This window comes from Pelophylax lessonae, assembly GCF_965119305.1.
Source record: "Pelophylax lessonae genome assembly, chromosome: 1".
NCBI classification, from domain to species: domain Eukaryota; kingdom Metazoa; phylum Chordata; class Amphibia; order Anura; family Ranidae; genus Pelophylax; species Pelophylax lessonae.
The window spans coordinates 30,221,506-30,247,339 of NC_138768.1; the positions used below are offsets into that span (position 1 = coordinate 30,221,506).

At 39.7% G+C, this 25,834-nt stretch overlaps 1 protein-coding gene across 1 annotated transcript in view; it reads left to right on the forward strand.

Annotated features, from left to right (window-relative positions):
• LOC309567266 (vomeronasal type-2 receptor 26-like) overlaps positions 1–24,582 on the forward strand; it is a gene marked incomplete at both ends in the record, with an annotated part of 139,142 nt that extends 114,560 nt beyond the window's left edge. Inside the window, 3 exons of the mRNA XM_082272647.1 lie at positions 11,830–12,063; positions 16,836–16,971; positions 23,690–24,582. Coding sequence (XP_082128773.1) covers positions 11,830–12,063; positions 16,836–16,971; positions 23,690–24,582 — 1,263 coding nt within the window. The remainder of the gene's footprint in view (positions 1–11,829; positions 12,064–16,835; positions 16,972–23,689) is intronic.
• Between the last annotated feature and the right edge of the window lie 1,252 nt (positions 24,583–25,834).

The following is a 25,834-nucleotide window of genomic DNA, read 5'->3' on the forward strand; positions in this document are numbered from 1 at the left end:
TGGAGGCCCAGTTAAATTAAATAGCGGAATAGAAAATATGATCCAAAAAAAGTGTATGTATATCACACGTACACAACCACACTGGGCCCCAATTACTATTGTTTGTACCCCTAAAAGGCTAGATGAGGAGTAGGGGGAGTATGGAACAGGCAGCACCCTCAAACCTTCAGAAGTATGAGATGAACCCCAACAACTTGGAAAGGTGGATCTCTCTCACACGTACCGACACAGACTATCCCGCAATTCAATTGATCCTCAAAGGTTTTTATTGAATAGCGGAATAGGAAATATGATCAAAAAAAGTGTATGTATCTCGCACGTACACAACCACACTAGGCCCCAATTACTATTGTTTGTACCCCTAAAAGGCTAGATGAGGAGTAGGGGGGGTATGGAACAGGCAGCACCCTCAAACCTTCAGAAGTATGAGATGAACCCCAACAACTTGGAAAGGTGGATCTCTCTCACACGTACCGACACAGACTATCCCCCAATTTAACTGATCCCCAAAGGTTTTTGATTAAATAGCGGAATAGAAAATATGATCCAAAAAAAGTGTATGTATATCACACGTACACAACCACACTAGGCCCCAATTACTATTGTTTGTACCCCTAAAAGGCTAGATGAGGAGTAGGGGGGGTATGGAACAGGCAGCACCCTCAAACCTTCAGAAGTATGAGATGAACCCCAACAACTTGGAAAGGTGGATCTCTCTCACACGTACCGACACAGACTATCCCCCAATTTAACTGATCCCCAAAGGTTTTTGATTAAATAGCGGAATAGAAAATATGATCCCAAAAAAGTGTATGTATATCACACGTACACAACCACACTGGGCCCCAATTACTATTGTTTGTACCCCTAAAAGGCTAGATGAGGAGTAGGGGGAGTATGGAACAGGCAGCACCCTCAAACCTTCAGAAGTATGAGATGAACCCCAACAACTTGGAAAGGTGGATCTCTCTCACACGTACCAACACAGACTATCCCCCAATTTAACTGATCCCCAAAGGTTTTTGATTAAATAGCGGAATAGAAAATATGATCCAAAAAAAGTGTATGTATATCACACGTACACAACCACACTAGGCCCCAATTACTATTGTTTGTACCCCTAAAAGGCTAGATGAGGAGTAGGGGGAGTATGGAACAGGCAGCACCCTCAAACCTTCAGAAGTATGAGATGAACCCCAACAACTTGGAAAGGTGGATCTCTCTCACACGTACCGACACAGACTATCCCGCAATTCAATTGATCCTCAAAGGTTTTTATTGAATAGCGGAATAGGAAATATGATCAAAAAAAGTGTATGTATCTCGCACGTACACAACCACACTAGGCCCCAATTACTATTGTTTGTACCCCTAAAAGGCTAGATGAGGAGTAGGGGGGGTATGGAACAGGCAGCACCCTCAAACCTTCAGAAGTATGAGATGAACCCCAACAACTTGGAAAGGTGGATCTCTCTCACACGTACCGACACAGACTATCCCCCAATTTAACTGATCCCCAAAGGTTTTTGATTAAATAGCGGAATAGAAAATATGATCCCAAAAAAGTGTATGTATATCACACGTACACAACCACACTGGGCCCCAATTACTATTGTTTGTACCCCTAAAAGGCTAGATGAGGAGTAGGGGGAGTATGGAACAGGCAGCACCCTCAAACCTTCAGAAGTATGAGATGAACCCCAACAACTTGGAAAGGTGGATCTCTCTCACACGTACCAACACAGACTATCCCCCAATTTAACTGATCCCCAAAGGTTTTTGATTAAATAGCGGAATAGAAAATATGATCCAAAAAAAGTGTATGTATATCACACGTACACAACCACACTAGGCCCCAATTACTATTGTTTGTACCCCTAAAAGGCTAGATGAGGAGTAGGGGGAGTATGGAACAGGCAGCACCCTCAAACCTTCAGAAGTATGAGATGAACCCCAACAACTTGGAAAGGTGGATCTCTCTCACACGTACCGACACAGACTATCCCGCAATTCAATTGATCCTCAAAGGTTTTTATTGAATAGCGGAATAGGAAATATGATCAAAAAAAGTGTATGTATCTCGCACGTACACAACCACACTAGGCCCCAATTACTATTGTTTGTACCCCTAAAAGGCTAGATGAGGAGTAGGGGGGGTATGGAACAGGCAGCACCCTCAAACCTTCAGAAGTATGAGATGAACCCCAACAACTTGGAAAGGTGGATCTCTCTCACACGTACCGACACAGACTATCCCCCAATTTAACTGATCCCCAAAGGTTTTTGATTAAATAGCGGAATAGAAAATATGATCCAAAAAAAGTGTATGTATATCACACGTACACAACCACACTGGGCCCCAATTACTATTGTTTGTACCCCTAAAAGGCTAGATGAGGAGTAGGGGGAGTATGGAACAGGCAGCACCCTCAAACCTTCAGAAGTATGAGATGAACCCCAACAACTTGGAAAGGTGGATCTCTCTCACACGTACCGACACAGACTATCCCGCAATTCAATTGATCCTCAAAGGTTTTTATTGAATAGCGGAATAGGAAATATGATCAAAAAAAGTGTATGTATCTCGCACGTACACAACCACACTAGGCCCCAATTACTATTGTTTGTACCCCTAAAAGGCTAGATGAGGAGTAGGGGGGGTATGGAACAGGCAGCACCCTCAAACCTTCAGAAGTATGAGATGAACCCCAACAACTTGGAAAGGTGGATCTCTCTCACACGTACCGACACAGACTATCCCCCAATTTAACTGATCCCCAAAGGTTTTTGATTAAATAGCGGAATAGAAAATATGATCCCAAAAAAGTGTATGTATATCACACGTACACAACCACACTGGGCCCCAATTACTATTGTTTGTACCCCTAAAAGGCTAGATGAGGAGTAGGGGGAGTATGGAACAGGCAGCACCCTCAAACCTTCAGAAGTATGAGATGAACCCCAACAACTTGGAAAGGTGGATCTCTCTCACACGTACCAACACAGACTATCCCCCAATTTAACTGATCCCCAAAGGTTTTTGATTAAATAGCGGAATAGAAAATATGATCCAAAAAAAGTGTATGTATATCACACGTACACAACCACACTAGGCCCCAATTACTATTGTTTGTACCCCTAAAAGGCTAGATGAGGAGTAGGGGGAGTATGGAACAGGCAGCACCCTCAAACCTTCAGAAGTATGAGATGAACCCCAACAACTTGGAAAGGTGGATCTCTCTCACACGTACCGACACAGACTATCCCGCAATTCAATTGATCCTCAAAGGTTTTTATTGAATAGCGGAATAGGAAATATGATCAAAAAAAGTGTATGTATCTCGCACGTACACAACCACACTAGGCCCCAATTACTATTGTTTGTACCCCTAAAAGGCTAGATGAGGAGTAGGGGGGGTATGGAACAGGCAGCACCCTCAAACCTTCAGAAGTATGAGATAAACCCCAACAACTTGGAAAGGTGGATCTCTCTCACACGTACCGACACAGACTATCCCCCAATTTAACTGATCCCCAAAGGTTTTTGATTAAATAGCGGAATAGAAAATATGATCCCAAAAAAGTGTATGTATATCACACGTACACAACCACACTGGGCCCCAATTACTATTGTTTGTACCCCTAAAAGGCTAGATGAGGAGTAGGGGGAGTATGGAACAGGCAGCACCCTCAAACCTTCAGAAGTATGAGATGAACCCCAACAACTTGGAAAGGTGGATCTCTCTCACACGTACCAACACAGACTATCCCCCAATTTAACTGATCCCCAAAGGTTTTTGATTAAATAGCGGAATAGAAAATATGATCCAAAAAAAGTGTATGTATATCACACGTACACAACCACACTAGGCCCCAATTACTATTGTTTGTACCCCTAAAAGGCTAGGAGTAGGGGGAGTATGGAACAGGCAGCACCCTCAAACCTTCAGAAGTATGAGATGAACCCCAACAACTTGGAAAGGTGGATCTCTCTCACACGTACCAACACAGACTATCCCCCAATTTAACTGATCCCCAAAGGTTTTTGATTAAATAGCGGAATAGAAAATATGATCCCAAAAAAGTGTATGTATATCACACGTACACAACCACACTAGGCCCCAATTACTATTGTTTGTACCCCTAAAAGGCTAGGAGTAGGGGGAGTATGGAACAGGCAGCACCCTCAAACCTTCAGAAGTATGAGATGAACCCCAACAACTTGGAAAGGTGGATCTCTCTCACACGTACCAACACAGACTATCCCCCAATTTAACTGATCCCCAAAGGTTTTTGATTAAATAGCGGAATAGAAAATATGATCCCAAAAAAGTGTATGTATATCACACGTACACAACCACACTAGGCCCCAATTACTATTGTTTGTACCCCTAAAAGGCTAGGAGTAGGGGGAGTATGGAACAGGCAGCACCCTCAAACCTTCAGAAGTATGAGATGAACCCCAACAACTTGGAAAGGTGGATCTCTCTCACACGTACCAACACAGACTATCCCCCAATTTAACTGATCCCCAAAGGTTTTTGATTAAATAGCGGAATAGAAAATATGATCCCAAAAAAGTGTATGTATATCACACGTACACAACCACACTAGGCCCCAATTACTATTGTTTGTACCCCTAAAAGGCTAGGAGTAGGGGGGAGTATGGAACAGGCAGCACCCTCAAACCTTCAGAAGTATGAGATGAACCCCAACAACTTGGAAAGGTGGATCTCTCTCACACGTACCAACACAGACTATCCCCCAATTTAACTGATCCCCAAAGGTTTTTGATTAAATAGCGGAATAGAAAATATGATCCCAAAAAAGTGTATGTATATCACACGTACACAACCACACTAGGCCCCAATTACTATTGTTTGTACCCCTAAAAGGCTAGGAGTAGGGGGAGTATGGAACAGGCAGCACCCTCAAACCTTCAGAAGTATGAGATGAACCCCAACAACTTGGAAAGGTGGATCTCTCTCACACGTACCAACACAGACTATCCCCCAATTTAACTGATCCCCAAAGGTTTTTGATTAAATAGCGGAATAGAAAATATGATCCCAAAAAAGTGTATGTATATCACACGTACACAACCACACTAGGCCCCAATTACTATTGTTTGTACCCCTAAAAGGCTAGGAGTAGGGGGAGTATGGAACAGGCAGCACCCTCAAACCTTCAGAAGTATGAGATGAACCCCAACAACTTGGAAAGGTGGATCTCTCTCACACGTACCAACACAGACTATCCCCCAATTTAACTGATCCCCAAAGGTTTTTGATTAAATAGCGGAATAGAAAATATGATCCCAAAAAAGTGTATGTATATCACACGTACACAACCACACTAGGCCCCAATTACTATTGTTTGTACCCCTAAAAGGCTAGGAGTAGGGGGAGTATGGAACAGGCAGCACCCTCAAACCTTCAGAAGTATGAGATGAACCCCAACAACTTGGAAAGGTGGATCTCTCTCACACGTACCAACACAGACTATCCCCCAATTTAACTGATCCCCAAAGGTTTTTGATTAAATAGCGGAATAGAAAATATGATCCCAAAAAAGTGTATGTATATCACACGTACACAACCACACTAGGCCCCAATTACTATTGTTTGTACCCCTAAAAGGCTAGGAGTAGGGGGAGTATGGAACAGGCAGCACCCTCAAACCTTCAGAAGTATGAGATGAACCCCAACAACTTGGAAAGGTGGATCTCTCTCACACGTACCAACACAGACTATCCCCCAATTTAACTGATCCCCAAAGGTTTTTGATTAAATAGCGGAATAGAAAATATGATCCCAAAAAAGTGTATGTATATCACACGTACACAACCACACTAGGCCCCAATTACTATTGTTTGTACCCCTAAAAGGCTAGATGAGGAGTAGGGGGAGTATGGAACAGGCAGCACCCTCAAACCTTCAGAAGTATGAGATTGTGTTCACTGTACCCCACAAAGATTGAGTTCACTGCACCCCACAATGATTGTGTTCACTGCACCCCACAAAGATTGTGTTCACTGCACCTCACAAAGATTGTGTTCACTGTACCCCCCAAAGATTGTGTTCACTGCACCCCACAAAGATTCTGTTCACTGTACCCCACAAAGATTGTGTTCACTGCACCCCAAAAAGATTGTGTTCACTGCACCCCAAAAAGGATGTTGTTCACTGCACCCCAAAAAGGATGTTGTTCACTCCACCCCAAAAAGATTGTGTTCACTGCACCCCACAAAGATTGTGTTCACTGCACCCCAAAAAGATTGTGTTCACTGCACCCCAAAAATGATTTTGTTCACTGCACCCCAAAAAGGATTTTGTTCACTGCACCCCAAAAAGGATGTTGTTCACTCCACCCCAAAAAGATTGTGTTCACTGCACCCCACAAAGGATTTTGTTCACTGCACCCCAAAAAGATTGTGTTCACTGCACCCCAAAAAGGATGTTGTTCACTGCACCCCAAAAAGGATTTTGTTCACTGCACCCCAAAAAGATTGTGTTCACTGCACCCCACAAAGGATTTTGTTCACTGCACCCCACAAAGATTGTGTTCACTGCACACCAAAAAGGATTGTGTTCACTGCACCCCAAAAAGATTGTGTTCACTGCAGCCCAAAAAGATTGTGTTCACTGCAGCCCAAAAAGATTGTGTTCACTGCAGCCCAAAAAGATTGTGTTCACTGCAGCCCAAAAAGATTGTGTTCACTGCAGCCCAAAAAGATTGTGTTCACTGCAGCTCACACACAGAAAAATGGATGTGGATCACTGACACCTGCCTATCTCCAATCCCACACCACACAGCAATATCGATTGTAGTTTGTAGAACACAGTTTCCCTAAAATTCAGCAGACTCTGTCCCTAACAGGATTGAGAAGAGATCGTAGATCAGGATTGAGTGCAGATTCACCCCACCCCCCACACAGCAATATCGATTGTAGTTTGTAGAAGACACTGACCCTATAATTCAGCAGACTCTATCCCTAAAATGCCTACAACTCGCCCTGCCTAAACACTCCGACCTGTCCCTCAATTCTATCCGGACACAAATGGTTTTTTCCTGCCTATCTTTCCCTAATCAGCAGCCAGCACGTTGATGTGTGCTCTGTCCCTGAATCTAAGCAGCATAATGACGCCGCTGCGGCTGCCTCGAACTTATAAAGACTTGGTCACATGCTTCAGACGGCCAATCACAGCTACTGAGACATTTGCAGGCATGGCTGGGATGGCTTAAGGCACACCAGTTAAACGATTGTTGATTGGCTGTTGAAAGCCCGCCATGAAAAGAGCGCCAAAGCATGCAAAACCCGGAAATAAAACGACCGAACACGGATTTTTACCCGAACATACAGTAAAGTGTCCGTGTCCGTGTTCGGGTACAAAAAATCCAATTATTCGGTACGAACACGAATAATACAGTCCGTGTTCGCTCAACACTAGTCAGTATTCATAGTGATAAAATAGATTATAATAAAATAAAACAATACAATAATCAAATCTTAGATTGTTTAGATTGATTTAGATAAGATAAACTTCCATGTATACCCATAGACTGGCCGATTTTAACACATCGGGTATCCTATTAGCATGTTTAACTAATTTAAATCGTGAGCTAATTTTGGCTAAATTTACCCTATTAATATATAGTGATCTGTACCCGATTCTTCCTTGTTTTTGTATTTCTTTTTCTTCCCAAACAATCCCCTCTCCCCCTCTTTTTGGACGGCCTTTTCTTTGTAAGGATTTTCTTCTAAAAAGAGGTTTTGTGGTTTTAACACTATATGAGAAATTCAGCCATGAGAAAGGAGTTGCACACTGACATTAGTAACATGTTTCAATATAGCAATGGGTTGCTACAATGTGTCCACATTGATTAGCACCCATCGCTGTTTATACAACTTAAGAAAAATAAGATAAATATAAACTATGTCACTGTGCATTGCATTTTTAGATTAGTCACATTTGATTATGTTGAATCGGGTATATCCATTAATATATGGAGATAATAATAATAATTTTTTTATACATACGATTCACACACATGTGACTATCTCTTATATAATTTTACTAGTGTTTCACCATCTGTAAATGTTTCATGGAAACATATCCTTGAGACATCGATGCGGTAATTCATATACACTGTGAATTTTTTATTCATTTTTCATTTTTTTATTTTTTCACTTTTTCTTCTTATTTTTTCAAAAATATACCACCGCATTATTTTGCACATGATTGTTGGGCAGAAATTCACAGATTAGAGCTTTTTACTTTTTCCACATTTTTGCATATTGGATATTTAAACTGCTCCTTTTCTGAATACAATACATCGTTTTTGCGGCCGGTTAAACGGCTCTTTTAGACATCAAGAATTTTTTGTGACATGGCACATGACCAATCAATATTTTATAGTATATCAATATCATTTTCAAGTCACTCACAAAGGTTTTTTCAACACATATTCTTTTTATTTATATTTTATACATGCATATATCTTTCTTATATATATAATTAATGTATTATATACATTGAATATATGTTTTTATTCTTGATTATTTTTTCACTTTAGCACTTACCACTAAGGATATTCATTTGATTGATATCTATATATATGTAAAATGTTTTTTCACAAGTTTTTTTAAGTTTGGATTTTGTTGGGGTCACTCTGTCTGTGCAATCTAGCCGTAGATTCCCAACAGCTGACCAAAGGGAGGAACAACTAGCTTGATGACTCCAATTGTTGCCAGCTGTATGTATGGGGTGTATATATGGCCGATGCACATCCAGAGTGAATTTGGTGATGAATAAGCGACATATCCAGTCGTGAAACGCGTCCACCGATTGTCCTGCACTCACAGTGTGTATTTGTATTTGCCAACTCGATTGATGTGGAATAAAGACACTCCTTTTCTTTGAAGTTATCGGAAGTGCGGTCATTTCTTTTGTTTGAAGCCACCTGGTGATATTACCTGGTGGCCCTGTCCCATTGTGACATCACCAACCCAGCATGCACCAGTCGGTGATCTAACAAGGGGGCGGGGCCATCAGGTGACATCGCCTGGTGGCCCTGCACCTTACCTATTTAGGAACGGAGGAGCAGGCATTCGGCAGTTAGCCTTCCTAGCAGGTGAAGCATTTTTTTTCTTTTTTCTGGTCCAACGGTGTGGCGGGCATTGCGATTGATAATGGATCTACATTGGGGATATTGTATGTTGATTTTCTTAGATAAAGGAATCGTCAAAAACAGTTTTTTCTTATTGACACTTTTTTTTGGTGATCGAGTAGGGGTACCCTGTACCCCATGCTCATTCACATGAGAGAGTGGGACCTGGGGGCCCCCCTTTTCCAGATTCTGATGAGCCTGCTGCTCACAGGCCCTAACAAGCACCACCCAGGGTTGTTAGGAAAAGGTCTTTGTCCCCATTAACATGGGGCAAAGCTGCTTTGGGTTGGGGTCTGGTGGCCTAGCATGGTTCAGGAGGAGGAGGTGCTCACTTGTTTCCCCATTTCCTGGCCTGCCAGGCCAGGCTGCATGCTTATACATGCATATCAAAGTATATGGGACTGTCCCCACCAGGACCCTCTCCTTTACATATGCTATACTGTGTCTGACTGCTACTGTTGGGACTGTGCAATACTGCTAATAGCCAATCTTACTGGCCTACCAATACCAGCCCTACTGCATCTTCCATCCAACCAGCCCTGTCAGCATTCAACCCGGGTTGATGTCCTTGTCCCATTGTGTGTTGCCTTGTTTTTAACCATATTTTATTGTGCTTGCTGTTACACCTACTCACACTATGTTTGATGAATTTCAGCCAACCTGCAATAATAAAGATAATTTTCTTTTTTTCACCCACCCTGGTGTCAATAGTTGATTCCTCCAGGGGGACCTTGAGTCTCCTCATTTTGTAGTACCAGGCTGCATGCTTGGATAGGAGTCTGGTATAGATTTTGCAGGGGACCCCACTCCTTTTATTTATTTATTTTAAATTTTGGTGTGAGGTTCCCCTAAAATCCATACCAGATTTGAAGGGGACCATAGGCACTATATTTTAAGAAATCTTCCATTTTTATTGTTTCACTTTAGGCATCATTAAAATCAGTGTAAAAAATCTTTTTTTTTTTTTTTAATAAAAAAATTCATTGATACATTTCCCCCAGGGCAGTACCAAGGGTCCCCATACCTTTTTTATGGCCCAAAACTTGCATATAAGCCTTCAAAAGGGGGACTTTTGATTTTTCATGTTCAGGTCCCATAGACTTTAATAGGGTTCGTGGTTGGGGCTGAACTTTTTCCCTCTTCGGGAGTTCTGGTGGGAACTGAATCGAGGGATGTTCCGCCCATCACCATTGTTGAGTAGACATACATTCTATAGTGCTGTGCTGCACTAGATACGTTTATCTTATCTACCTAATGCTTCTATTAAACGAGCATTGTCCCATATGAGTATACATTACATTGTTTTGTGTCAGATATATATGTTGAAAATATATATATTCAAACGAATATATTCCTCACGCCTAGGAGTGCCTAGTTAAACGGGTGGCTACACTACTAAATATAAAATATTAATAAAATAATAATGAGTATAAAAGCAGCTTCTATAAAGTGCAAAGTGATTGTATGAAAAACCCCAAACTAAAAGGGATAATATAGCGCTTGCTGGTATGAACAGGAGCAAGTAGAGAAAAAATTACAATTAAAAAAGGCTAATATCATAAATATCTAAAATCTATACCCTTAAAAAATATGCACAGTGAGAAAATATATATACAGCAAATATATAGCAATATAAATAATGTGCCAAGTGAAGTCCAAAATAGTTCATAAGTGACACAGTGATAAATAGTCCAAAAAAGTGCCAGAAAAAGGTGCAAGTGCTTGGTGCTGGATCCTCCAATGGTCCAGGAAATCCAATCATAAAGGTGACTTCAAGAAAAGATAAGGTGTAAACTCACCAGATATGGTGGGTCTCAACTGCCTTATGACAAATAGACCAATAATGCTTTATGACCCTCCAGGTCAGAGAAATGGTGACTGCTGGGCTCTGATCCCCCTAGACCGGAATCCCCCACGCTGAACGAATAGAGTCCTTAAGGTCCTCCAGATCGGTTTAGGGAAAAAAGATAAACAGGCTCCGGATGGTGCAGTACCGTTTTAAAGATTACTTTATTCAGTATAAAAGGCAAACAAGGATAAGACACTCTGTTCACTGCCCGCCGGTAAAGTGTCTGTAGCGTGGAGAGCGGTTTGCGTTCCAGGCTGACTTCCGGGTTGATGGTGTGCATTCCACCTGACGCGCGTTTCGTCAGAGCGTATAACGTCTTCTGAAGATTGGATTTTCTGGACCATTGGAGGATCCAGCACCAAGCACTTGCACCTTTTTCTGGCACTTTTTTGGACTATTTATCACTGAGTCACTTATGAACTATTTTGGACTTCACTTGGCACATTATTTATATTGCTATATATTTATATATTTTCTCACTGTGCATATTTTTTAAGGGTATAGATTTTAGATATTTATGATATTAGCCTTTTTTAATTGTAATTTTATCCCTACTTGCTCCTGTTCATACCAGCAAGCGCTATATTATCCCATTTAGTTTGGGTTTTTTCATACAGATATATATGTTATTGTTATATTTTATAGAAAATAAATAAACACTATTGCATTTAAAATAAGGCAAATAATATAAACAGAAATATTTTATTTTGAAAAAAGTGCTGATAAAAGGAGATGACGAAATAAGGAAAAGCAAGATATAAAGAAACTCAATTTCAGCTTTAACTTGTTTGAGGTTTTCTGTCTTCCAGTTGCATAAATATGTGAAACAAATAAAAAATCCATATAAGACGGCAGACAGAATGACCTTCTTTGATGAAAATGGTGAATTTCCATTCCACTACAAAATATTAAATTGGATGAAGTCTAACAGCAGGACTACAATAAGTGAGACTGATGTTGGTTTATACACACCATGGGCTAAAGAAGAAGACCAACTTCATATTGACCCCAAAAATATAACATGGGATTATGACAATAATACGGTGAGGAGGAACACATGTGGCACTTACTTTTTATGACATTGCCCACCCATTGGACAGTTTTCACAACAGATATGTAAATATTATAGTCAAGCAGTGACATTTCTAAGCATCACCCATGAACGTTATTGCTTCAAATATTATATTAGCCTTATCTGCCCTTCACATATAAGTATAAATAATACAAAAATTAAACAAGAAAGTAAAATATTTTTAGTGATCATTTCTTACTCATACTCTACTATGGGGGGACTATGGGGTTCTCTATAAGGAATGACTTCTGTCCTTCAAGGTAAAATGATTTCAAGTGTATGTAACCCAAACTCTCTTATTCCTCCTGTTTGCTCTCTTAAATATATAATTGAAATAATTTAGTTATACCTGTTCCAAATGAAACAGAATAAACAGGCCAAGGCTGACACCATTCGGATACAAAAATATTTTTCATTACACTTCAAAGGGCATATAAACTTATTTTTTTTGTTCCAGTATGTTAGGCATCTTGTGTTCAGTTTTCTAAAAGTGATACTAAATTCTCGTTTTTTTTTTCCTTTAATTATTAACATTATATTTACCTGCTCTGTGCAGTTTGTTTTGCACAGAGTAGCCCAGATCCTCCTTGGGTCCCTCATCAGCGCTCCTGGCCCCTCCCTCCTGCCGTGTGCCCCCACAGCAAGCAAAAAGATTGTGTGTCAGCGCTAAATTGGTCAGTGTGTGGCAGCGTGCAATATGTGTAGATATACAGGCACAAAAAAATAAGTGTAGATAAATGCAGCGCTCTAAATATTAAAATGATCTCATACATATATTAAATAAACATTAAATGTGTAAATAAAGTGAATAATAACAATAAATAATGTGATCAAAAACTGCCGTGATGTGATATATATATAGTATATATATTGTGCCAAAAAAAAATGTCCTTTGAAACATTGGCGGATAATAAAGTTCATTTGAAATCAAAGCTGATTATCAAAGGTGGTAATTACACCGCATACATGGTGCCAAAAAAATAGTCCTTTAACCACCTAAGCCTCGGAGGATTTGGCTGCTCAAAGACCAGGCCCTATTTCGAGATTCGGCACTGCGTGACTTTAACGGACAATTGCGCGGTCGTGTGACCCTGTACCCAAATGAAATTGACGTCCTTTTTTTCCCACAAAAAGAGCTTTCTTTTGGTGGTATTTGATCACCTGTGCGATATTTATTTTTTGCGCTATAAAGAAAAAAAGAGCGACAATTTTGAAAAAATCACAATATTTTTTCCCCTATTTTCTATATGTAATTCTCAAAAAAAAATGTAAAATTCCAAATTTTTTAACATTTTAGGCCAATTTGTTTTCTGATACATATTTTTGGTAAAAATTGAAATAAGCGTATTTTGATTGGTTTGCACAAAAGTTATTGCGCTTACTAACTACGGGAAAGATTTATGTAATTTTTATTGTTTTTTTTAACTAGTAATGGTGGCGAATTGCGTTTTTTTTTTGCGGGACTGCGACATTGCGGCGGACAGATCGGACCCCTAACTGACATTTATGACACTTTTGGGGGTACCAGTGACATTACTACAGTAATCAGTGCTATAAATATGCACTGTTGCTGTAAAAATTACACTGGCAGGGAAGAGGTTAACTTTACTGGTGATCAAGGGGTTAAGTATGTCCCTAGGGGTGTGATTCTAACTGTGGGGGGGGCGTGGCTTGTGATGTAATCACAGAGACATACGATCTCACATAACAGGATCGCATAGCCTCTGTGATTACTTTAGTGAGAATGACAGACGGCTGTGTTTACATCAGCCGTCTGTCTTTCTCCCTCTCCTGCGAGAGCTGGCTGGTGGACATCGGAGCCGCCGGTCACACGCGCTGGCTCCCCAGGGAACGAGCGGGGGCTCTCCCCCTACAGGCTCATGGGCGAGCAACGTAATACTACGTCACTTTGCCCAGGAGCAGCTGACTGCCGCAGTAAATAATCGTGCGTCGGTCGGCAAATGGTTAAAGCATAAACAAATAGTAAAGTTCATATGAAAACATAGATAATCAACAGTGTGGGAACTTCTACCTTGTTGTTCTTACCTCCACCAAACATACTGTATTTTACAAAAGTGAGTACTCCCTCACATTTTTGTAAATATTTTATTCTATCTTTTCATGTGACAACACTGAAGAAAAAATACTTTGCTACAATGTAAAGTAGTGAGTGTACAGCTTGTATAACAGTGAAAATTTGCTGTCCCCTCAAAATAACTCAACACACAGCCATTAATATTTAAACCGCTGGCAACAAAAGTGAGTACACCCCGAAAATGCCCAAATTGGGCCCAAAGTGTCAATATTTTGTGTGGCCACCATTATTTTCAAGCACCTTAACCCTCTTCCACTCCTCGTCCTGTTAAACCACTGTATGGTCTTGTCCACCATGCTGCAGCTCAGTTTCAGGGTCTTGGTAATCTTCTTATAGCCTAGGCCAGTGGGTCCTACACTATTCTATGCGTAGTGTAGGACCCACTGAAAATGGGGTATTTTGACGTAGTGGTGGGCTTAAGCACAATATAGCCATATGATGTGACTAAATTTCCATATTTACTTAATAAGAGGTGGTGTTTTTAAGCAGCCTTGCAAGATTTGAAAGCAACTTTTTTTTGTGCACGCTATAATATTTTTAAATTTATTTCCGGTGTCTTCGCCATGTTTTTGTGGTCTAAATGGGTCCGGCGCCATTTTCTTATAGATCAAAAACAGGAAACAGTACCAGCCCTATTTTGAAAGGAGAGCAGGAAGAAAAAAAATTGCATTTGCAGTGTCTCAAATAAGCATTCATAAAAATGTGAAAAAAATGTTGAGGGATGTTGAGAGGAAATATACTGTAAATAACCTTATTAATATTACTCATAAGAGAAAAAACAATAAATGACAAGCTGTCATTGATATTAAATAAAGATGGGTTTAATGGACAGTGCCATGGTTCCATAGACCAAGGGCTAGAAACTAAGCAGGCGACATTTTAAAGAAGACCAGGAAGTAACAACAGCAAATACAATGATAGAAAAGACAAACAAAAACATGAATAAAATATACAGAAAATCGTAATGATCAATGAAATTTAATCAAGAGTAAAATGGATATGCTGATGGAAATTGTTTGAATTTATTTTGTTTTTGTAATATATATAGAAAATATCAAAATCGTTATTAATTAGGAAAAATTAGGAAAAATATAAATAAAGAAATAGAAAAAATATATAAATAAAAATAGAAAATAAATATGATAAATGAACATTTCTAAAAATATGTGTGGAGAAATCTGAAATACAATGTGGGTTGCATATTTAACATAGAATGCATATAAATACAGAAAAAAATATATAGTATAGTACAGGCTCCAGCTATATACTGTATATTCAACTAGTATTGATAAAGAAATTGACATCCCATACAATGTTCAACCCCATGGGAGAGAAAGATTTTAGTTGGTATAGCCATTTAATTTCTAGTTTTGAGATTTCTCTGATACGGTAACATCCTCTCCAATGTGGTTGAAGTTTGGAGATACCTATGAATTTTAAAGTACTGGGATCTCTATTGTGACATTTATAGGTTTTTATATATTTTTTAATTTCTTGTTGGAAAAAAATACTACACTATAAGCCTTTTTCTCTCTGGAAATGGTGATTCACTGTCCGGATGGATACATGTGAGTTTTCTTTTTGATGTCCATGTACAACATTGGAAGAATATTAATTTCCAGTGAATGCTGCATGCACCCCCTGGATTTTGCTGTTCTATATGTTAGACAGCAATTGGTTCTGGTGAGTTTGCACTCTATATGTTTGGTGGAGGTTCCCACACTATTGATCATCATTTTTTTTATTTCATATAAACTTTATTATCCGTTAATGTTTTTAAGGACAGTTTCTTTTTGTAAACACCATGTCACTGATGTTTTTGATTACATCATTGATTGTTATTATTCACTTTCCTATTTATTTTTATTTATACAAATGTAATGCCTATTTGATGTGTATGGGATCATTTCAATACTTAGAGCGTTGCATTTATCTATACTCACAGCAAGCAGCTTGCTATGGGGGAACCCCAGCCGAGCGGCTTCTCAGTGTCTCCATTCAGACACAGAGCCCCCGCCCCCTCTCTCCTCATTGGTTCACTGACTTTGATTGACAGCAGTGGGAGCCAATGGCACCAAAGAGGAGGGAGAGTCCCAGACAGTTGAGACTCTCGTGCAACATCGCTGGATCAAGATGGGGCTCAGGTAAAGCTATAGAGGGGCTGAGGAGGGCTACTGCACACAAAGGGTTTTTATCCTAATGCATAGAATGCATTAAGATAAAATAACCTTCTGACTTTAGAACCATGTTATAAAATTAATCCTTCATGAATCCTTTGCAGTTTGTTACTCAGAGATCACACCGGAGGCAGCACTTTCTGTAGCAGGATGACAACGCTAAAAAATTGCCTCAATATTAGCAGCAGCATTGTCAGCTCGCCATGAGTCCTCCTCCAGTGTGGGGCAGTGGTTTAGTGTTGTCAGCCTGAAATAAGAAGTGTTGTTCCTTGCAGGATCTCCAGACTGTACACAGAAAGCCATGTTGGCAGCCCTGCTGAAAAATAGATTTGGGGTTTGCATGTACAGTACTTTAAAGTGAAATGGAAGCAATGGATAAGGAGATACAGTAACATTTTGCAACATACTAATGTTGAATCTCCAATGTTATTTCACACAAGGAGACTTCATTTTTTTTTTCACTTCTTTTAGAAGCTGGAATCTAAGTGTGTGGACTCCTGTTTGCCCGGATACAGAAAAAAGCCTGGAACTTCAGACCACTCTTCAATCCACTCTTGCTGCTATGACTGTGTCCCATGTTCAGAAGGGCATGTATCTAATAAGACAGGTATATCTTATTTATATACAGATTTCTTTATTAATGGTTTTTAACTTTACACTGAAATTCGGAGATGTGCAAAAGCAGAGTATATCATACTGTAGTTGTGCATGGAATAACATGAGGGAGTGTGTAATATACTTCTAGACTTCATGTTTTTGGATTATTGAGGGAAACCCTCATGTATACAGAGAGTTCAGACAAACTACAGACAGTTCATTGAGTTCTTATCAGGTTAAGATCCTAGTACTGAGATTTATAGCTTTCAGTAAAGTCCATACATGTAAAATATATTTTAAAGTTGAAATGTAGCTTCCCTCCCCTCCCAACAAAGTTCCTCTCAGGATTTTTTTTAAATACCCTATACTTGATTTTTTTGCCTCTGTCCTCAAGCCGGTCTAGCATTTTCATCTCTTCTTATTCAGCAAAAGTGGTGCGTGAATACTTCACAGGGACTAAAATGTTCTCATAACACAGCTTTGGACAGTGATTGGATGTGGGACCAAAGGGAGAGTTTAGAGTACAGGATTTCACCTAGCACCTTGGCTTTCAGGGATGGTTTGATGGTTGTGACATTGATCTTGACAGAGAAGTCAGGGAAATAGGCACATTGGGGTGGTTGGGGGGGTTATATTATATTAATAACAAGATAACCTACCTATTTACAGATGTGGTGACCTAGCCAAAGGTATCTACCTAAACTAAAGAAAGGGGAGGTATATGCAGTTTACCCTTATGGGTCCTATGGAGATTCTCCATTTGTAGGTGGACAACAGCATAGCCCCAGAAAAATATATTTAGACTAGTGTTTCTCAACATTTTTCTAGACCCTTTAAAAGTATGCAAAATCCAAAGGTACCCTTTTTAAAATTAAAAAAATGTAAATGTTTATTATCAATAGCAAACCTGAATCTTTGATGATGTGCTCAATCACCTTGATTTATTAACTTCCCATTAAAAGCCCCTCTTCACATAAAAGATCTCCCAGCATGTCAGAGTCCTCTCATCATATCAGGTTCTCCCCCATCACCAAACCTTCTTATCACAGAGCCCCTTTAAATCACAGAGCTCCCCATCACACAGCCCCCCATCATACAGCCCCTTGTAACACAGTACTCCCAGTCACACAGCCACCAATTCACATCAAAGCCCTCCAGCAGTGTGGTAGAAGGTGGGAGGTGGAGCAGGTCTGGAAGAACCAGATTCCCATCCTTGCCTGAATTATAAGGTGGCCATGCATGCCACCTGCTCTGGATTAGCATCATGAGTTGCCATTTTTGCAGGCAGGCTGCCTTCCAACATCATAGCAACTAATGACACTATGCCTACTGCCCCAGAGCATTATTGGTTGCTATGGTACAATGAGCATAATTGGTTTCCCCACAAGTACCCAGAGCTGAAAAACACCAGTGAATGTATGCACATTATCGCTATGCGATTACATGATCAGAATGGCAACAAAGCTGTCATGAATGAATTCATTCACAACAGATGTAATGCCTATACTGTAATTGGCCCACAGCTATCACATGGTGCCTGAGCCAATCACAGCACCCTGTACCATGAAATTAGCTGTAGCCAATCACAGATCACTAGTAGATCAGCTCTCATTCATGACAGATGAAAACTTTGTTGCAGTGCACAGTGCATTGTGGGGCAAACATCTTGCGGGGCACCCTGCAAATTCGGGTGTTCACCATAAGGGTGAACAGACAATGTTTGCCCAACTCTAGTTGCTAATATGGAACATAAACAGTTACTTAATACTCAACCTAAAGTGTCCCCTATGTAGGTTATCCCTTCATCACAATTTTTATGATCCAGCACTTTTTAAATTAAAATGTGATTAAAAAACACTGGAGTATTTCATGTGATTACCCCATTCTTGGTCCTATGCTATGAGGAAGGACAACTGCAAGTGGTGTTCAGAAGAGCACCTAATTTATGGGATAAATTAGCCCCAAATGTGGTTGACCCTCCAAATACAATATCCTTGTTTAATGACCTACAAGGCTTTTTCTCATGCAATAAATGTGTTGCCTATAGTGGGAATGGTGTATGGAAGGTAAAAATCTATCATTTCTCCAGATCCACAGGAAAGCATTATACTATTAAACTATTTATAACTTGTACCACTAAATAAGTAGTATACCTTTTGGAATATCTTTGTCAAAATAATATATATATTGGTAGAACTATTATGCGACTAAGAGATCTCCTATGCAAACATGTATACAATATTATAAGGGGCTTTAGGGAGCATAACCTGTCAGTCCATTTTAGGAAATGTCATCACAGAGATGCCAGCCTGCTAAAATTTGTAGGCATTGATGTAGTCAAAGAAAATGGCCTCTGCCCCCACCTATTACTGGCCTTCATAGCAAAGAACACATGGAAGGCCAACGCACATGAAACAAACAAAATTAAAATTCCCAGTTCAATTTGTTAGCCAGTTTGCTTACCAACCAGATTAACCTGTCTAACAGTTTGCGTCAAAACAGGGGTTTAGTTAGCATGCGTTTGCAAATGTGTGCTAACCAAACCCCTGTTTTGACGCAAACTGTTAGACAGGTTAATCTGGTTGGTAAGCAAACTGGCTAGCAAATTGAACTGGGAATTTTACTTTTGTTTGTTTCATTGATGTAGTCAACCCACATTGGAGGGGATGTAACCGGAGAAGAGAAATGTCCAAATTAGAAACCCACTGGATTTATGAAATGGACACTTTTGTCCCTCTAGGATTGAATGTCAATCTGGATATCAATTTTTTTATTGATACTACATAGCTATTTCTTTGGATTTTATGCACTAGCCTTCTAAATAGCTAGCTCTACCTAGACTTTTTATTGATATTTGGATTTATTTTGGTAACCCATGAATACAGAGAGTAACCGACCTTCCTTTAAAACAAATGAGCAAGATAAGTATGGTATGTCCATTTATGGTCTAAGCAACTTTATTATTGACACAGTTTACCTCCGTTAAAATTTACATTTTTGGTCACTGATCATTTCCGTTTGACTATTGACTATTGGTGTAGTTTACCTTTTTTGAAAATAGCAGAATGGGTACTTTTGGTTACCTGTTCCCTTATAAAGACTGCACATCTGCCATTTCTGGGTTATCCGTGTAGTGGAGCTAGATGTTTAAGGAGGCCACACATTAATGTCAGCAAGGAGATGTATCCCTTCATAACATGCCTGGGCACATAATGCGTCGGGAGTGGCCTACGTTCTGATATCACGCCATTGCGTCCACATGTTTGAATTGGCGGCCGCCATTGTAAGTTTGGCCATTTCTGTTTTAATGTTGCAGCATCAAGTAGATTACAAGCATCAAGTAGTATACAAAAGCTTCTGGGCTCCTGTTTGGTGATCTTTTTACACACATGATGCTGAGGAGGAGGGAGGGAGGGAGGGAGGAGATTACAGTATCCATTTGAAATGATGAGAAGTGCCTGCTAAGGGATATTCTTTGGAGCTGGTTTATATCTCAATTCTGGAAGGAGATCACGGTGTTCCCATGAGATGATGAGAAATGCCTACTAAGGGATATTGATTGAAGCTGCTTTATATCTGAATTCTTGTGAGTGCATAGTTTGGGTGGAGGCTCACATGCACTGGATCTCTTTCACAATTTTTGGTGGATTCTAATGGATGTCATACACTAATAGATGTTTTCACATTCTGGTGAGCATCTAGCACTCTAGGATTATCCACATTGGAAGGACTTTTTGTCACATATTGTGATCACATTTTTTGCACTATATTAGTTGTTTTTGGACTTTTATAATATTTTCTATATTTGATTAATATATTAAGCAGTGCACTATATACAGTTTTTGTTATTTAAAACATTTGTACAGTCACCTTGCATGCCAGCTGCTACTACTGGGTGCACTCACTATATTTTGCACTTTCATGGTATCAGTATGTTTATCTGTTCAATAATAATATGACAATAATATGTCTTATTTGGTTGTCCTCTTCTCACCCATTTAAGGAAATGGACACTCACTCTTATCAGGACAAGATCATCATTCAGTGTAATGAAGGGTCAGTTATTGGGTTCTACTGTGTTGAGAGATATATGGGTTTTCTGGCAGTCAATAGGTGAGCTTTGTCCTGGTTTTCATGATGAGGACATTACCAGACAAGTTTTAATGATGCCAAGTACATCACTTTCCGCATGCTGGTGGTCAAAAAAAAAAAAAAAGTAAAGTGGATGCTGGTGCTTGTGTATATCAAATATTAAAATTTCCAACAGTTTAAAATAAATCAATATTCAAATAATTGTGAATGGTGCTTAGACAAGGCCCAAGTACTGGATATACCCTGTTTCCCCGAAAATAAGACAGTGTCTTTTATAAATTTTTGCTCCCAAAGATGCACTAGGTCTTATTTTCAGGGGATGTCTTATTTTCCCATGAATAACAATACGGTACACATTTATTGTTGAACAAAAAAAAAAAAAAAGGAAATTTATTACCTGTATATGGTACGGTAGTAGTTGTCATCACAAACCAGCAAATTACATCCTACTGTGTCATTTTGATCCCCCCCCTTTCTGATCCTTCTGTGTCATTTTGATTGCCCCCTCTGATCCTCCTGTGTCATTTTCTGATCCCACTCCCCCCCACCCCTGTGCCAGTGGACACCTTCACCAGACATCCACCCCACCCCTTTATCAGACATTTCCCCCCTACCTCAATCACCCCTGTGTGTCCACACAATGTGCCCGACTCCTGCCCTGCACGACTCACTGTCTAATTGTGAGTCAGCCAGACTCCGTCAGGGCAGAGCGAGCAGCAGGTGGCAGCTTGTCCTGGCGGCGGCGCCCGCTCTCTGATTAATAGAGACCTTGCACTTCCTGTCTGCTCCTGCTGCGCTGTGGCCAACAGTGAGCTGCGTGGCGGTGCCTGCCGCTACGGTCCAGAGTTTTGGTAGCTTTGGGGGGCGTTTTGCTATTGGGGAGACCTTATGTTCGGGGGAGGCCTTATTATCGGGGAGGTCTTATATTTCAGCGAGAGGCAAAACTGTAAGTAGGTCTTATTTTTGGGGATGTCTTACTTTCGGGGAAACTGGGTACTATACAGTGTGCCCAATCTGTATAAAATACTGTGCTGAAGTGATTTTTTAAACAAAAACGTGATATTACATACACGTGTGGAATGCAACATATATAGGTGCCACAATTAGTGAAATGCAATATATATAGGTGCCACAATTAGTGAAATGCAATATATAGGTGCCACAATTTGTGAATTGGTATACAAAATAATTTGTGCAATTGCAAGTGCAAGTGTTCTGTGAATACAGTAACATATAAGTCCATGTAGTGAATTCCAAGGAGAATATTCAATCCAGGTGTTTCACCTCATGATCTTGTGAGCTAAATGGTAATTTATATATGCTCACCAGAGATAAGCGGGTCACACAGACCCCACTCGCTTTATAATATTCCTGATTAAATTGATGTGCGCACTCCTTCGCCTCACTCCATTACTGGGATCCCCTGGGTCACTCTCTTATTCACACATACAATGGAACATCAAGGGGTTAATTCTTCGCCTCTCTCCTCCATAATAGATTCACTGAGTATGGGTCTCAATAGCATACAGCATGGGAAGACAGGAAGTCAGATATAGTGTAATACTGTTTATTTCTTTAAAATGAAAAAATATTTAAAATAGGTGCTTACATGGAACTGTGCCCTCCTGGCACAGGTAAGATTGCTTGTTTGCTATGTGGGAGCTTTGTGGATACAGAAGCATTTTCCCTGTAGTAACTGGTAGCGTGGCAGCGGTCGGCGTGCGTTCCACCGTCCGTCAGGAAGTGACGTCGCTGGTTCACAATTTCCGGCTTAGACCACAATGCATTTCGCATATGAATGCGTCATCAGGAAGTCTCATGTTCAGTCAAACCTGGATTACCATGATCGCTGATTGTCTGAGCACTAAAAGGAAATACATGGTGGCTATGGAGATATTTTCCATATTGGCCTCCAGTGCTGTACTTCTAAGTTGTATATGTTTTCCAAAATGTTTTTAATGTTTAATTTTAAACCTGAATTCAATACACAATCATGTTTACTTGATGGTAGAAGTAGATATGAGTAAAGTCTCTTAGAAATCTTTTTAGAAATGTTTTCACACAAGATTCCCATAGGTTTCACCCAAGTCTTGGTTAAGAGGCTGATATTTGACACTTGAAAGAAGCTTTAGCTATTTAATATTTAAAAAAAATGTGATTTTGAACTTAAACTATTTAGTGTGTCGCTTCAATGTCCAGATTAATGTGTCCTTTAACACAGACAACAGCAACACTGAGCCACAAATGTCTTTTTTGTTAAAAACAAATAAAAAATCAGATTTCAGAATGTTAATTTATTGTTGTAGTAATCAACGTGCTCAAATCAATGTTTGCATTTGTTTGTAGCAATTAAAAAAAATCAAAGAAGCAAGATGGAAATAAACTAAATGTGAACAGTAATTGGGGTTTCTGTTCTCATAATCAGATGTTAAAAGCAACTAAAATTTTGAAGTATGTGATCCGCGCTCCCTTTATATATAAATATAATATTTATATTGTATTTTTTTATTTATTATATTTGCTTTCTCATGCAGCTTTGATGGAAATTCAGTTGCTAGCTGTGATACAATACAAGACAATTTATTTTCTCAGAAGCTCTGACTCCGATGCTCATTGTGTTTGTATTTTTCTTGCAGACAGTGAAAACTGCATGAAATGTCCTGATGATGAATGGCCAAATGAGAAGAAGGATCGGTGTGTTCCAAAATTGGTGGAATTTCTCTCCTACACTGATGATCCCATTGTTGCAGCATTTTCATCTGTCTCCATCCTCTGTTGTCTTCTGACTGGTTTAATATTGGGAATATTTATACATTATCAGGACACCCCTATTGTTAAAGCTAATAACCGACACCTGAGCTATGTTCTCCTGGTCTCCATCATGCTGAGCTTTCTCTGTGTCTTCTTGTTCCTCGGCCATCCAGTAGATGTGACCTGCATGCTACGTGTGACCACTTTTGGTGTCATCTTCTCAGTTGCCGTCTCTTCTCTACTTGCCAAAAGTATCATGGTGTGTATTGCTTTTAAAGCCACCAAACCTGGGAGCCTATGGAGGAAATGGATGGGAGCCAAACTGCCCAATTTTATCATTTGTGTCTTCTTACTGGTCCAAGTAATAATCTGTGTCACTTGGTTGTCTATTTCCCCCCCCTTCCAAGATCGGGACACTCACTCTTATCAGGGGAAGATCATTATTCAGTGTAATGAGGGTTCAGTTATCGGCTTCTACTCTGTCCTGGGATATATGGGGCTTCTGGCAGCTGTGAGTTTCATTATAGCTTTTTTTGCCAGGACATTACCGGACAGTTTTAATGAGGCCAAGTACATCACCTTCAGCATGCTGGTGTTCTGCAGTGTCTGGATTGCCATGATCCCGGCCTTTCTGAGCACCAGAGGCAAACACATGGTGGCTGTGGAAGTTTTTGCAATAATAACCTCAAGTATTGGACTTCTTGGCTGTGTATTTTTCCCAAAATGTTACATAATTCTGTTCAGACCTGACCTAAATACAAAAATAGTTATCCACTAATATGTATAGAGCAGCAGTGGAAAATCAATAAGTATACCATTATCTCTATTATAGGTATTTTTCATATTTTGCTAGTGTATTAAAAATTAATATTATTATATTTGGACATTTAATACTTACCTCCCCTTTGGAATGTGAGTTTCATTTTTGCACTGGACACTGCTGGTATCAGACACTTTTGGTTTGTTGGAAATCTTGTCCCCTGCTGGGTGTAGTGGTTCCTCTTACCAACAGATACATCACTACAGAACAATGTAGTCACTTAGTGAGGAGGAACCACAGTGACCAGAGGTGGACAAAGTATTCAAATCATCCTAAACTGTCAGATACCAGAGCCACCCTTCACTCTTGAAGAGAGGGAAGATTTCACTCACCACCTTCCAGAAAGATCTTTTATAAGCTGATTGTAATGTCATTATTTTAGTGTCGGGGTCACTTTATTTATATTGTATGTAGATTATTCTGTATAAAATAATAAACTCATTTTGTTGGTGTATTCTAAACTCATTTTTAGTATTATTTAAAGTTCATGAGAGCATGTTCTCAGTAAGTTCACATTTTAAGTGGTAAGTTGACTTCATTTTAAAGGGTATTTTCTTGATAGGACTGTAGCAGGTTTTCCAGGCATTGGGCCTGATGTGGGTCTGCCATTGTTACCAGTGACATCTTCAGCCCATTTAAGCTGAATACCCAAGTGTGAGAGTGAAAATAATGACCATTCTGGCATCTTTGGTTTGTTTTGTTTATTTATTTATTTTTATTTTTTTCAAATAATTTTTATTGAAAATTTTTAAGATACATAGAAACAAATAACAAACAAGCTCTCGCTCAAGATGAGGCGGAGCGTAATCAATGTAATCAGTGAAAAAATACAATCAGTGACAGAATACAATCACCAAGGTGCAATCAAAACAGAGAAGAAGGAACAAAGTGATAACTGTCCACGGTACATTCAGGGTACTACTCTACATAATAGTCATATATTGACAACAGATCTAGTAATATGACAGGCAGATTAAGAGGAGGAGTACCAGTTAACCCATGCTGCCCATTGTTTGTCAAAGTGAGTAATAGTATCCCTGGTTCTGGCTGCCAGCAGACTCTCATAGTGGTAAGTCAGGTTAACTTGAACTAATACTTCACTGTGGCCAGGGGCCGAGCTATCCTTCCAATGCCTGGCTATACACAACTTAGCGGCCAGTAGTAATTGGACCATAATGGTTCGATATTCCCACGGATAGTCCTGCACACC